The sequence below is a fragment of the Macrobrachium nipponense genome, chromosome 39 (assembly GCF_015104395.2).
Source record: "Macrobrachium nipponense isolate FS-2020 chromosome 39, ASM1510439v2, whole genome shotgun sequence".
Lineage (NCBI taxonomy): Eukaryota > Metazoa > Arthropoda > Malacostraca > Decapoda > Palaemonidae > Macrobrachium > Macrobrachium nipponense.
In genome coordinates, this window is record NC_061099.1 from 34,379,481 (window position 1) to 34,394,127 (window position 14,647).

The 14,647-nt window shown below is 39.1% G+C and overlaps 1 protein-coding gene across 11 annotated transcripts in view; it reads right to left on the minus strand.

Moving 5' to 3' along the window:
- Positions 1-14,647, minus strand: part of LOC135210287 (myotubularin-related protein 4-like) — a 125,558-nt gene that overhangs the window by 91,302 nt on the left and 19,609 nt on the right. For all 11 annotated transcript variants that reach the window (XR_010313488.1, XR_010313490.1, XR_010313489.1 and 8 more), the window contains exons 2-5: positions 8,761-8,831; positions 3,879-4,141; positions 3,505-3,712; positions 2,996-3,174 (exon numbers count right to left, since the gene is read on the minus strand). Coding sequence is in view for 8 of the 11 variants with exons in the window: in XM_064243162.1 (XP_064099232.1) it covers positions 2,996-3,174; positions 3,505-3,712; positions 3,879-4,141; positions 8,761-8,831 (721 nt within the window). In the remaining 3 variants the exon portion in view is untranslated. The remainder of the gene's footprint in view (positions 1-2,995; positions 3,175-3,504; positions 3,713-3,878; positions 4,142-8,760; positions 8,832-14,647) is intronic.

The window sequence follows — 14,647 nt, forward strand, 5'->3', positions numbered from 1 at the left end:
CTGAGCATATTTGTTGCAAAATATTTACGAAAATTCATCGAGATTGAATATGCAGTAACTTTTTTGGATTATACATGCTTTTTCTAAAATTTCTTTGAACTTTTATCTACAATATTACAATTATAACTGACATACTATTATGAAATATAAGAACTAAAACCAACAGCAACCCCTGGTTATATTTATGAGCAATATATAATAAGACATGGGGGAGGGTGTCAATACCTCTCCTAGAAGTCAAGCGCACAACTAACTCTGTCATGAGGTGTCCACTTTAACTGAACCAGTCTAAAAGTTGCCATTAGTGAATTTATGGGCTATAAAGTATTGGCACCTCTTTCCAGCCCCATTCCCCCCAAACCCAATGGAATATAACATTCTTACTCACCATGAGCAAATCTGTCAACCACCCAAAAATGAAAAATTACAAATTTTCTAAGAAGGTCTTAACAATAGGATCATTTCTAGCACCTAGCTGGATCCGGTAAAAAAGTAGATGAAAGCAAGGAATCTTGTGGTATCTGGCAAAGCATGCGTAATCGGGTGAAGTGGTCAAACGCCGAAGATCTACGCCAGTCTTTCCCAACTCAGGATGGCTTAACAAAAAGAGGGGCGGCTAGAGGGGGGCAGTATAACGTTAAGACCTCAGGTTTGTAGCTATGAAAAATACAAATTTTCTTAGAAAATTTGTGATTTGTTCATACGCGAACAAACCCTCTGTCTTAACAATAGGATAGACTTATACTTGGAGGGAGGTATAAGACATCCTAGACCAGCTGGGGGCCTACCCGCTAGTCCAGCACTCAAATGAAATAGTTCTTAGAGAGGGACTGAAGCCCGCTGAGAAGCAAGATACACTAAAATCTAACCACTCAGAACCTGACACACATACAATGATAAATGAGATAACCATTGTATAGGGAACCAAAGAAAAACTGCGACTGTCCAAAAAACAAACCAGGGCACTAGGGTTTTTAGTACTCCCGACTCCTTGCCCAGGAGTGGAGCCTATGCTACTAAATAGTGGGTAAGATATTGAATACTGCATGACCACACTACCAGTATGACTACCTCACTCACCTGTATCAGACCAGTCCAGCAAATGAAGTGTCAATTCCTTAAACCGCCCGAAGGAAGAAGGAAAGATACAAGAGAAAGGAGGCCAGCCAACTCACTTATTCTCTCATCCATACAATCATCTTAGGTAAGATACAAAGGTGCCCCGTTAAGGGCAACTATGATAATAGTCCAGGGAGAAGAAGGAGCACTACCATCACGTGCACGGAAGGGGGAGGTTGCCACACGCTCGCGATGTGCAAGGATGGGGTAGGGGGGTGGGGTGGTTGCACGTACGAGGTTCGGCGGCGAAGCAACCACTGCAGAACACACATCACTAACACTGCCCGAAACCACAGCACTCTCGGGAACAAGTCCGTGCTGTTCCTCCCTCGTCGGCGAAGGAAGGGCAAGGTCCTTAGCCTTCCAATGCCTAACACGCCCACGAGGCGTAGAGGGGGAAGAGGGAGAGGGAGACAGCACCAGCTTCTTATGCTCACTCTTCTCGGAAGGCGGGGACGAAGCAACGCGTTTCCTACCAGTCCTCCCAACCGATAAGGCAGCCAACTTCACATCTAAAACAGAGTCCAGCCTCTGAAGCAACGCCTGGCATATGAGCTCAGACTGATGTGCCAGAGAAGGCTCCGAAAACCAGGAAGGGAGAAGATTCACACTGGGCGGCAGAGATGACGTCACGGCTAAGAGAGGAGGCTCCTCGGAGGTGACTGGAAAATACGTCATCGATGAGAGTGACGCCACAAGCGGTGGTGACGTCACGACCTCCGCTCTGAGCTAGAAGGAAAGAGACGCCACTGGCGGAGGAATACATAAAGATGGGCCCTGTGACGACAACAACGGGGCTGACGCAGCAGCATCACTCCGAGACAAGGCGGCGGGAGACACCGGCAGAGCAATACAAGATGGCAGTCTGCTCCCTCCCGTGGAGAAGAGCCTGAGGGCCTGGGGGGGGGGGGGGAGGGCCTGGCTGGACTGGGGAGGGGGTTGTGAGTCCTCCCTCAAAATGCGCTAGCAACCCCGCTAAGGATGGGGTACCCCCTAACCCAAGAGTCTTCCAAATCGCCGCCATTTTGGACGCCTCAGACTCTGGAAGAGAAGAGAATGATGGAAAAAACCTCACCCTTCTCGGGAACCGAAAAAACTCCCGAAGAAGAGGGGGCTACATTACAAATAATACCCTGGTGGCCTCCCGATACTTCCATCGATGAATCAATGGAAGAAAAGGAAGGAGAAGCAGGGGCAACGCTACTATGGGGGGTGACTACTGCGGAAGGCGAAACATCAGGAATAGGAGTAAAGCCCTCCCAAGAAGGAAGAGTGGAGACGTCGAAGTCTTCGACATTCCCTCTTACCATAAAACTTCCTCCACTGCTCCAAAGGCCATGCCCGGCATTCCGTACTAGGATTCGTAATCGTACAAAAATTGGAACAACACCTACTGCAAGTGATGTGAGGGTCAGTCGCTGACGAAGCCAAGAAACGAGAACACGGAAATCCAGGAATTCCGGGGCACCAACGCTGACGTCGAGAAGGAGCAGAAGAAGCCATAATATTAGGTAAAAACAAACTCAAACACACTACAGGAACGAAACGGGCAAAAACCAGGAAAAAGGCCAAGAGAGGAAAGAACCCAACTCTTGTCCCAAGGTGGTAAAGAAAGACTGGCGTAGATGTTCGGCGTTTGACCACTCTTCACCCGATCTACGCATGCGTTGCCAGATACCACAAGATTCCTTGCTTTCATCTACTTTTTTACCGGATCCAGCTGGGCGCTAGAAATTATCCTATTGTTAAGACAGAGGGTTTGTTAGCGTATGAACAACCTTTTATTACTTCTCATGTGAGTATATCTGTCCATTAAGGGTTAAAGCAAAACAATCACCCTTATTTCAATTCACAAACAAAACTTCAAACATCTTACCTCCAAACAACTGCTGGTATCCTTCTGGCAGACCTGAAACGTGCTACAGACTCTAGGATGTTGTCATTTATTGAAGCTGGAACCACCAGCTTGCGAGGGTAGGTTGAACAAAGCTGGTAATCTGTGTTAGCCATGGAAATGCGCCATGCACCACCCAAATCAAAACCAAGGCGCCGTACCTGAAGAACAAAATTTGAACCTTTGATTAATGCCTCTGGGCAGGGGGAGAATAAATCGGAAATTTCACACTCCCAATGAGACAGTTTCACTCTAACTTTTGTATTGTTCCAAACTACAGAACAATGGTGCTCAGGTTTCATCAAGTTTCATGAAAAATAATTCTGTTAGACAGATTTTGATAAATACCTTACGAAGCACACTTGGCTTCTTTTGAATATTCCTTTTGAATGTTCAAAGGTAAGTAACTTGCTTACCTAGTAGTAAAAAAAAAAAAAAAAAAAAAAAAAAAAAAACAAACAAACAAACAAACAAACAAACAACAAACTTACCTCATCATCAAACATTCTTTCAGCCTTAGCAGCATAAGACTGAGGTACTTCTGGGTCTAGCAAAGCATTATGCAAATCAGGATTATCCTCAGCCATCCACATGTAAAAGGCAAAGGAAAAGACATTCTCCAGACGCGGCGGGAGACTTAATGCCTTGGTCAGTCTTCGGTGCCATTCTGCACAAACTTCCGTGCTTGGAAACGTACACCTATAGAACAGAGTGAAATTTAATGTATGAAGTAAACATAGTAATATACTTACATTTATACATCACTTAATGCAAGTCACTCTCTTCAGGTTACTCAAGATTTAAAAAAAGTCAATAAACAGAAACCATGAGTAAAGTACATGCAATACTGTGCTCATTTTCTTACTTATAGGACTTGGTATCTTTGCACATAAGAAAGAGAAACAGAATATCCCTGTTGTCAACTGATTCTATCACTCCTAGGGGAATGTGGTAAGTCGTTTCACGCTGCTGTAGGAAAAGTCGATAATTTGATAGGGCAATGAGTCCATCAGTTGTGCGACCAACATACTTGGCGTACTCTCCAGCTAATGGATTGAAAGGGATGGAAAGCGAAGGTTCATCATACTGGCAGATCTGCTTTGGGTAGGAATCCTGAGCTGCTAACACCTGTCAATAGAAAATAATAATTAGTCCTCAGTCATTTGAAACTATTGTCAGGACATAAAAATAATACCAAATTTATAATCTAAATCTACACTGATGACATTCTTAGTTCACCTCTTGAGGGCTATGCCACCAGCAAATGTTATTACAAGAATGACAGGACATCAAACAACATCAAAAGCAGCTTTAATATAAATTAGTTAATCAAAAGCAGCTTTAATATAAATTTGTTAATGTGCCTGAAAACTGCACATTACACAGGTGTTCACCAGTATTAAAAAATGATTTAGAGAATCAAACAGTACATTAACTATTTACTACAATTTCTATTAGATACTTAATAACTTTCAAAAAAAGAATCACTTAAGGAATGAATAGGCACAACAAAGAAAGACTTGTATCCTTATGCAATAATATAAAACTTCCCTACAAGAAAAATGCTCCTGCAATTCACTTATGGTGTTACCTTCATTTACACTGTTATGATGCATACACACCCATGTGCTTATCAAAATACGTAACAAAAAATTTTAAGGCTAACAAACTAAACAAAAAAAACCCTTAAAGTAGTCCACAGCAACAAGTAAGTGTTCCTACATCAAGTGTTCCCAACATGGGACAGCTGTCATATACACCTGCTCACACCTGTTACCATCAACCTTGGCGCCCACTGCCATTAAACCACACCAAAGAAAATGGCATCTTTCAAGAATTCTCAGCATGTATCATCCTTCACTTTACCACAGCAGCTGACATCATGCTTGACAGTTCTATTAGTATATACATTTACCTTCAGTAGCTGTGATAATTAACTAACACAAATCATTGCTGCAAGAAATATAAAATTCCTCCATACTGCTGTTATGCAGTATTAATGAAAAGAAACCTCATTTATAAAAATTTTTTGGCATTATGCCAAGCACTGGGGCAAGTATGGCCATTCAGCGCAGAAACAAATACGTAGACGGTAAAAGGTTTGAAAGGTGTAACAGAGAGGGTGGACACTAAGATGGAAGAAAGAATATGAACAGAGGTACAGTAAAAGGAATGAAAGTAGCTGCAGCTAGGGGCCGAAGGGACACTGCTAAGAACCTTAAGTAATGCCTACACTGCACCAAATGAGGTGCACTGATGGCACTATCCCCCTGCAGGGGAAAAGAAACCTATAAATAAACAGTTTTCCTAAGATAGTGTATTTTTAACAACCTTGCAAAAGAAAATTAGGTATTCTAGGTTGATTAGCAATGCTCACTTAAACCTTTTGTATAATGATGAGAGAGAGAGAGAGAGAGAGAGAGAGAGAGAGAGAGAGAGAGAGAGAGAGAGAGAGAGAGAGAGAGAGAGAGAGAGTTTTTTATACTGAATCTAACATGATAATGTAAAATACTGTAATGTATCTTTGTTTTTTCAACTTTTTCATTGTGTGTTTCAGTGCTATATTGTGACAAAATAGTAAAGAAAATGTTGCGGAATTCCTGTTGTACAGTTTTCTTTCTTTTTTTTTAATATCTGCAAAGTCCTATTATCATGTCCCTTCAAAAAAAAATGTATTTAAATCAGCATCAACAAATGTCCTATACATCATAATACACTGACACCTACAAAAGACATTACTATATAATTACTGTCATATGGATACTTGCAGAAAAATATGTTAAGTCAAGTTAAAGGTTCAACATGTATGAGGGACACACCAGATCTGGTAAACAACTTATGCTATCAAGGGATGAATATAGTTTAGATCCCAGAACTGGAGTCACAAGACAAGAATCAAAGAGCAGTGGTGTTGGTGAAAAGAACTGGAGAGTTTTGTTTTAACATACAAGATACACACACATTATACCCCTATCGGCTCCTTCAAGGCGATTTGGGCGTGTCCCCCACGTTGCCAAATGTACTTCTCTCGAGTTTTTAAAGGCCTACCCTTCCAATTTACCCCTTTTAATCCGTGGGTTTGTCAAGGAGGTTTAACCTCCTTGGCGTTTGTTAATGTCTACTGGGAGCAGTATACTTCTGGGTGTTCCCTATTGCCTCGACCCTCCTTTGAAAATATTTCCATTCTTCCAGGTCTCTCTTTTTCATATAGGCCTAATTAAATCTCTTTTTGGACCTTTCTTGTGATTATCCCAAGCTACTGGAGTTTTGCACTTTTAATTTACTTGTTTTTGTGTTAATTTACTGCATATATATATATATATATATATATATATAATATATTATATATATATAGTATATATGTATGTATGTAGTATGTATGTATGTATGTATGTATGTATGCATGTATGTATGCATGTATGTATGCATGTATGCATAGTATGCATGTATGCATGTATGTATGCATGTATGCATGTATGCAGTATGTAAGAGAAAGAAGAAAGAGAGAGAGAGAGACGAGGAAGAGAGGGAGAGAGAGGAGAGAGAGGAGGAAGAGAGGAGAAGAGAGAGAGAGAGAGAGAGCTATTGACATTTAAAAAGGATTGTGTATGTAGAGTAGACAGATAAGAGAACGCAGCAAATGTACATACGTAGTAGGTTACACAAATAAGATTATCGGCAGTTATTTAATTTATCTATTCATAATATTGTCCTCCGTTTCTTTCCAGTAAGTATTCATAACATTTTCCATGTTGTTTGTAAGGCGACAGACTCCTTAATGAGTCAGTGACAGTGAGTGTTTTGACGAGCTTCCCTTGTGGAGGCGCGGGCTGTTTGACATCTTTATGCCCTGAGGTCAGCTTAACACCTGAGAGAACTGGCAGCGCAGGAAATTTTTTTTGCCACGTTTAAGAATAAACTTGTTGTTTTATTGTTGTAAAATGCTAGAAAATTACGAGGGCTTTTAATAATTGCCAAAATTAATCAACAACCAATTATGTTTATGTTGTATAACTTATGCTGCCTTCATATACCATAAAACGTTGAGTTGGAATATTTGATATGGCAGCGCCAGCAACGGAGGAGACCCCACCCAAATCGCCATGAAGGAGCCGATAGGGTATAGCAGCAGAAATGCTCAAAGGAGACATAACATGAGTAGCAAGTTGCAATCATTTTTGAATTATTCTTATTCATTCCCACCTATATCCCTAAGATAAGGGATGGGTTGTCCTCATTCAGCTCCTCAAAACCTCCCTCACTTTATCTCACCAACTAATTCTTTGCCTCCCTCTCGGCCCTCTACCACCAAACAGGTTTTATCCAAGCCCCTACCATTTCAGTCTTGGCTCTTACCACATGTCATTACACTTTTGATTTCTTCACTTTCTAGCCTCTAATGCACCAAGACCCACTAGACCACCTCAGCATTTAGTTTTGTTCACACCAGCTTGTCACACCTTCCTTCGTAATGCCCACATTTCTGAACCATATATCAACACAGGTCTGACTACAGTACAACAGATATTAGTTTTAAATTAACTGGGCATTCTTCTATTACACCACCCCTGCCAACTCCCTCCATTTCCTACAACTTACTTCTATCCTGCTTTCCACCTCAGCTTTACACACTCACTCAAAGTTTTAAGGAGATTCTATGTAATTTAAATCCTCTACTTAAGTTTTCATCTAGGCCACTAAAATCTTATACCATATGTAATCTAACCCTCCCTGCTTGCTAAACACCTTTACCCACTTTTATCTTCACATCACCTCATTCAAGATTCCTACCATTCTTTTACCCTTCTTTGTAATTCTTCTTCAGTTTCTGCTATAATCACCAGACCATCTGCATATAAAAATTCCCATAGATTATCCACTCCTAATCCCTTCACTCAGTACACTGAACCAGTACAAACAGATATGGGTGGTTAAATGCCAATCCTTGATGTAAACCAATATCCTATCAGTCTCCCTTTCCATTTATCTTTATCATTCCCATCACCTTGTGCATCTTACTTCCAATCCTTGCAAACCCTAGATTTCTGCCTAAATGAATCCTGTACCTCTCATAAGTTGCCTCTAGGTTATTGGAATCTTTAGATTTATAATATGCCTTATATTCTCACCTTGATCATACTCCACTTCTCTGATAAAACTTAAAATAAAAACCTCTTCTCTGATGAAACTTAAAATAAAAACCTATCTTCACTTTTACAACCCAACATTAAAAAGCTATGTTTCTTTATCCTAGAACCATTTTAATTTTACGGCTACCTGGCTTTAAGCTCCAGCAAGTACGTAAGTCGTACTCTTCCTACACTTAGTCATCATCATCTTGATAAACTTTTCACATAAGCAAACCATATTGACTGCGAGTGACGGACTACAGTGCAGTTACACAGCCTGACAACATGGCAAATAAAGTGCACAGACATAACATTGGATAACATGTAATAAATTTAAAGTTTTTTTTCAAGTAAATTTTCCTTTTGTTTTGTATAATTTACAAGAAATTGGTTGGCAAATTGTTTTGGCAGAAACAGTTGATGCAACTGAAGACATGTAAACTGTGTTCAGTGTAAATATCAACATGAAAATGCTGACTCTAAACCATCAAAATTTAACACTAGTGCACCTTGAATGTATGAACTTACCTGCAAGAGCTACCTGAAAATATTCAAAACCCAGAATGTATTTTAGGCCCACAAAGTCAACATTATTTTCTTGCGTATAGAACAACCCACCTGGTATGTTGAGGTGTCTCCTGTTCCTCCCCCACTGTCTTCGCCATCCATTCCGTACGCCGTTGCTAGCTCTGGAAGAGGAAAGCTTTCATCAACATTGTTTCAAAACTCTGGCAAGTCATGAAATACATTAGCAATGGCCCAATAAATAAGGGACTTTAAATCAATGGATTTCGTTACTTACCTATATCTAAATCTGGAATAATATTTCGTACTTTATATGGAATAATCTGGAAAGTACCCTAGACAATGTGGAAAATTTCATATCTAACCTTTTAAGGTGGTTTTTGCCTGGTTCACGGGTGACCAACCCTTGGCTGTGTAACTTTTACCTATTCAAACATCTATCATGTGTTTGTTTGACTCAGAGAGAGCCTGAGCTTTACATACATCAAAACGGGATTTTTTGTTCTCGGCATAATTCACTTCATAGCAACCTAGAAGAACTAATCTGGTGAAGATGTGCTTATGCTGTGCAAAATTTTCTCTTTATTTTGAATGAACCTGTACCTTAACTACTGCCAATATTTTACTAAATTCTGAATATGTATCACTAATTTATTCCAAGACTACAGTCTACCTTATACTTCATTTAGATTGTGTATGTCAGGGCAAATCCTTTGCTTTCACATCACTAAAATTATTTTTTTTCTTCAGAAATCAGTTTATAACTACAGGAAGCCCTGGTTATTGGTGGTGGTGGTGGTGGGGGGGGGGGGGGGGGGTGTCCGTTCTCGGCCGGGTGCTAAGTGAAAGCTGCCATTAACTGAAAATCTGCGATATAATTGAATAACCGGAACTTGCCGCGTTATGGTGGCATTCATCCGTTTCGCTACACGTGATAAAACTAGATTGCCATCAACAGAGTCCACCAATAACCTGTATTGCCATAGTTGTTGGTTAACAATATATGCTTACTACACTAGAAAGCATAATTCAAAAGAAATACACTTCATTCATTAATATACACAATGCCCCTATCAAAGAATGCAAGTGAGGCTGTTAAAACAATTGACGACCTTTTACAGTAGAGCCCCGACTCATGACCATATTAGAACTCAGCATAATCAGATATCACCACCAAATTTCCAATAAACTTTGTATCTGTTTTCAAACAAAAAACCGGATTCCGACCCCCAGACCATATGATGTTTGTAAACAAAACTATTTCCGCCAGCCACCGCTAGTTAGCGTCAACCAGTGTTACCAAATGTAGCATAATTTCATGTTTTTTAGCATAATTTGACCCAAGAATTGGAGCTTAGCATAAATTCTATCATACATACTTAGGGTTCTAGTATAATTTTAGAATGTATTTTCACTCAAATTTTAAATAAAATGCAGAAAATTCCTCAATTTCATACACAGCTTTAGTGAATATATCTTCATAGTGAAATTGCCTCAAAAGCAGCACTAACAAATGAGTTGTTTGCTAAGTTTGAACCCAACTAAGGAACGTTAAATTGTGAATAAAAATACCCACAGTGGCATGACAAACGATCAGTAAAGTGTGAATAAAGTTTTTTCTTCACGAGTTAAGTGACTTTTTTCCTTTTTAAAGTTTTATTTTCTTCAGTAATTATCAAAATTTTAATTATGTCTGAAGTGATTTTCACACAATTTTCAAGTATTTATTCATTGTGTATGTGATCTGTTAAAGAAAAATGGTGTTTCAGTGGCATGATGATAATGATCGGTAATAAGTACGTGTTTTTCTTCTTGAGTAGAGACTAGTTTGTTTGTTTTCCTTTTTTTTAGTTTTAATTTTTCAGTAGATATCAAAATGTTATATTTGAAGTAATTTTCACACAATTTTGAAGTTTTTATTATTGTGCAAGTGACCTGTTAAAGAATAATGGTGTCTCAGTGGCATGATAATGATGCAGTAATAAGTAAAAATTTTTTCTTTCTTCATGAGTAGAGACTTTTGTTTTCCTTTTTTAATAGCTATCAAAATGTTAAATAATATCTAAAGTGATCTTCAAACATTTTTCAAATGGTATACGTACTAGTAATTGCGTATGTGATCTATTAAAGAAAAATGTGTTTTACTTAGAGTTTGCCAACTTGTAAAGATCAAAATGTTTCCACCATTCCCACCTCCAAAATAAACCTTAAGTTTAGTCTATCCTCTCCTCTATATGAAAGTGATGAACGAAAAAAAGATTTAATCAAGCACCCTTGCCTGATTTGTTTTTAGGCATAGACCTAGTCTAAAACCATGCTCACACGAGGCGTGGGTTTCAGTAACAAATGCAATACGTATTTAAGTACATATTAGGTTTGGAGTGAAGGTAATGTTACGTACGTAGGTTACATGTGCGGTTCGGTAGCGAATGCAATCTTTAAGCTTTGTTAAGCTTGCCGGTAAAGAGGAGGTTAGCCATAGCTTAAATCAGAGAAGCCACTATGGTATAGTATATGTGCGTAGTACTTACGAAATTAAGACTATTCTTTTATGTCTACTGTAATACATCAATGTTTACGTGTGAGATTTGGTAGTGAAACCACTGTTATATACGTAAAGTGCGGTTCGGTAGCAACACAATCTAAGCTTTTTAAGCTTGCTGGTAAAGAGGAGGTTAGCCTTGGCTGAACTCAGAAGCTGCTATGGTATACATAATTATAGAAATAATAGATTCTTTTAAATCTACTGTAAAAATATGTCAATATTTAAGTGTGAGATTTGGTAGTGAAACCACTGTTACATAAGTAACGTGCGGTTTGGTAGCAAACGTAATCTTAAAGCTTTTTTAAGCTTGCTGGTAAAGAGAAAGTTAACCTTAGCTTAAATTAGAGAAGCCGCTATAGTATACGTAGTAGTTATAGAAATTAAGACTTCTTTTATGTCTACTGTAAAATTACAGCAATGTTTACATACGATATTTGGTAGACACACCAGTTTACATATGTAACATGTGCGCGGTAACGAACGCAATTTGTATGCTTGGTTTGTAAGTGTCCTCGTAAAGAAGAGGTTAGCTTGATATTAAACTCAAGAGATGCCGGTACGTAATGGTATAGTAATTATAGAAATTAAGATTCTTTTACTTATAAGTACGTATAATTGTACCACATACATAGTACCATAATTATTTTCAAAGTCCAATAAGCTTGAAACCAGCCCTGATATTTGACAGACTCCATACTATAAGATTTATCATAAATCACTAATACCGAACGTAAACATTTCAAGGCTTATAGCGACAATATGGTTTTTTACTACCATAGTCCCGCTATAAGCCACCAGGGCTGCGCTACGGTTTGTTTAGATCCTTTCATGCCACTGCCTGCCGACTTAATGTAGGTAATTTTTGTAAGTTTTGATAAATATAAATTGGGTTTAATTTTAATAGTTTATTAATTTACTGTAATAATTAGACTTGCTTTTCAATGTTTTATTATGTTAGCAACACGTTTTATGCCTACCCACTACACTACATTCTACTTACTAGTTACCTAGGTAGCCTATGGCGCTCGGTCAACAATCGGTTGGACATAGGCCAGTTTTCTTTTATACTGTATATTATACATTTAAAATTATAAATATAAGTTTAATATGATATTTATTTAACTCATAACTTATTTAGTTGTAATTTACATGTAACGTATTGTATAAGAAGGCAAGGTTAGGGTAATAACTGGTGGTCAAGAAAGGATTAATCCATTTTCAGTTATTTCTTATGAGAATACTTGATTCAGATCTCTAAATAATTGAATTTCGACACTCCTTCTGGAACAAATTAGCATCGAGATCCGGGGCTCTACTGTATTCCAAAGATTATTGCCTGATTCTTGACTTAAAAACCATGGACAAACTTGGTGTAAAAGTAGGTAGGAGGGTAAGCAACCCAACTTGCCACATAAGTGAAACAAGGTAGCAATGACTCCTATAACCTATTCAGTCTAGCATAGGGGTGACAGTGTGATGGGGCCCTGTGCTTGACTGAGATTTCCTCGAGTTTCATCTGAAAAATGAAAACTTTCAAGAGAAAGAAAGACCATGCATGGGGCTTCCAGTCAGAATGTTGTTCAAATTGGCCAATCCAATGGGCTCTTGATTACAGCACAGAGACTGGAAAGTGTCATATCTTTAATGATTAAGCTCTTTGACTGGGTGCTCCAATATGGAACCTATCTGCACCTGCACCTAATCTAGCACATGTTCATCCTCAAAGGTTTAAGGGAAATTCTTATTTTGATTTTTACAAACTTGCCTATAAAGCCAAGCAATATGACAAATTCTTCAATCAATTTGTATTTTTCATAACTAAACCTTCAATCTTAACAATAGGATAATCTTTAGCACACCAGCTGGACTGGTTAAAACAATCAAAGATTGTATAGCAAGGAATCTGTGAGACCTGGCAACTCCAGCACGTATGAGGTGGGAGGTGGTACCACCAGTGACATCGCACCGTGGTGGCATCACACCGTATTCTGTGATGCGATAGTCTTTCCTTAACCGCCTTTAGGGCGTGGACGCTTACGCTTTTGCTCTCCTTTCTTTCCTTTTTCAGTGTTTGTAGTGAACGGAGGTGAAGTAAAAGGCTAAAAAGTGGATGTTGGTAGGATCTGAAAGCTTCCGTAAAAAACTTTTAGAATTGTCAACAAGCAGAGGGAAGATAAGTCACACTGTCATTCACCCTAACTTTTGCCCTCCAAGTATATAACCACAGGATAAGCTTTTCGTTCCAAATGGAGAAAGGGTATCTACAGAATCTCTTGAGCAACCACCACAGGTCACAAGAAGTGCAGGGAGGAATGAGGTAAAGGTGGTCAGATATTTCTAGACACTCTTCCTCATTACCTGTGCTACCAAAGTTACTCTGAAAATTCAGAATAAGAAGTTGGGTCCTTAAAAGCATCACAAATAAGACACCACCAACAAGGCCTCAGAGGGAGGACACCGAGAAGCTCTCATCTTTCATCAGAAACTGACAGGTTCTGAGTTTCTGCCATAAGCTCACTTACTAAGAAGAATGAAAACAGATTACCAACACTAAAGGGCAGAACAGATAAGACAAGCCCCTTAACTCACCAATTTACTTCACAGAGGTTAAGAATGCAAAATAGCAGTATTGAGCTTGAGCTCCTGGTCCAATGCCTCATGTATCAAGACTGCTTGAAGCTCCTCATAACCATAGATAACACTACTGAAATAGTAAGATGCCTGTCTGAAGACATGGCTTAGCTGAGCAAAACCCTCTTACTACAAAGACTGAGAGGAGCTTATCTCAAAGGAGGTAGAAAAGGTTGAGACCCCTTCACCAATCACAGAAGATGGCCTACTTCCCTTGGTACATTTGGATTGTCAGTGGTAACCCAACATCTCCCAAGCGGTCCTGCATGGAGGCTCCTCTATCTCTCAAAGGAGATATTTAATAACATCATAGTGTGTTAAGAGGGATTTTTCCAGACTGATCATACCTCTAAGCCAGTGGGTGACAGACAATGAGCCATGGAAAAATTCTCCAAGAACGTTGACCAAAAGAGCAAGCAGATAGGAAAACCAGTCAGAATGGAACCAGTAAGTGGTTTTCACTGTCATTCAAACCCTCTCATGGTTGAGGATGGATCTTTAGGTTCAATTTCCCAGGAAGGGAATCTCTCTGGAAGACTGCTTAGAGTCAGCAAAATGGGATCAAAAATGATATTTTTATGACAAAATAAGGTTTTGTATATACTTATCCAATAATTATATAGCTATCGTTTCCATTTGGCAGCCTAATTCAAATTTTGTGGGTAGCACCTCGATTGTTCGGTGTAGACGTAACAGTGACATTCCCCAACGGCAATATACTAGGAACAACTTAGCAAAGCACTTCATTCTGTTTCATGCATAATGTCCATCAGAGGGGAGGCCGGTGGGCTCTGATCATATAAT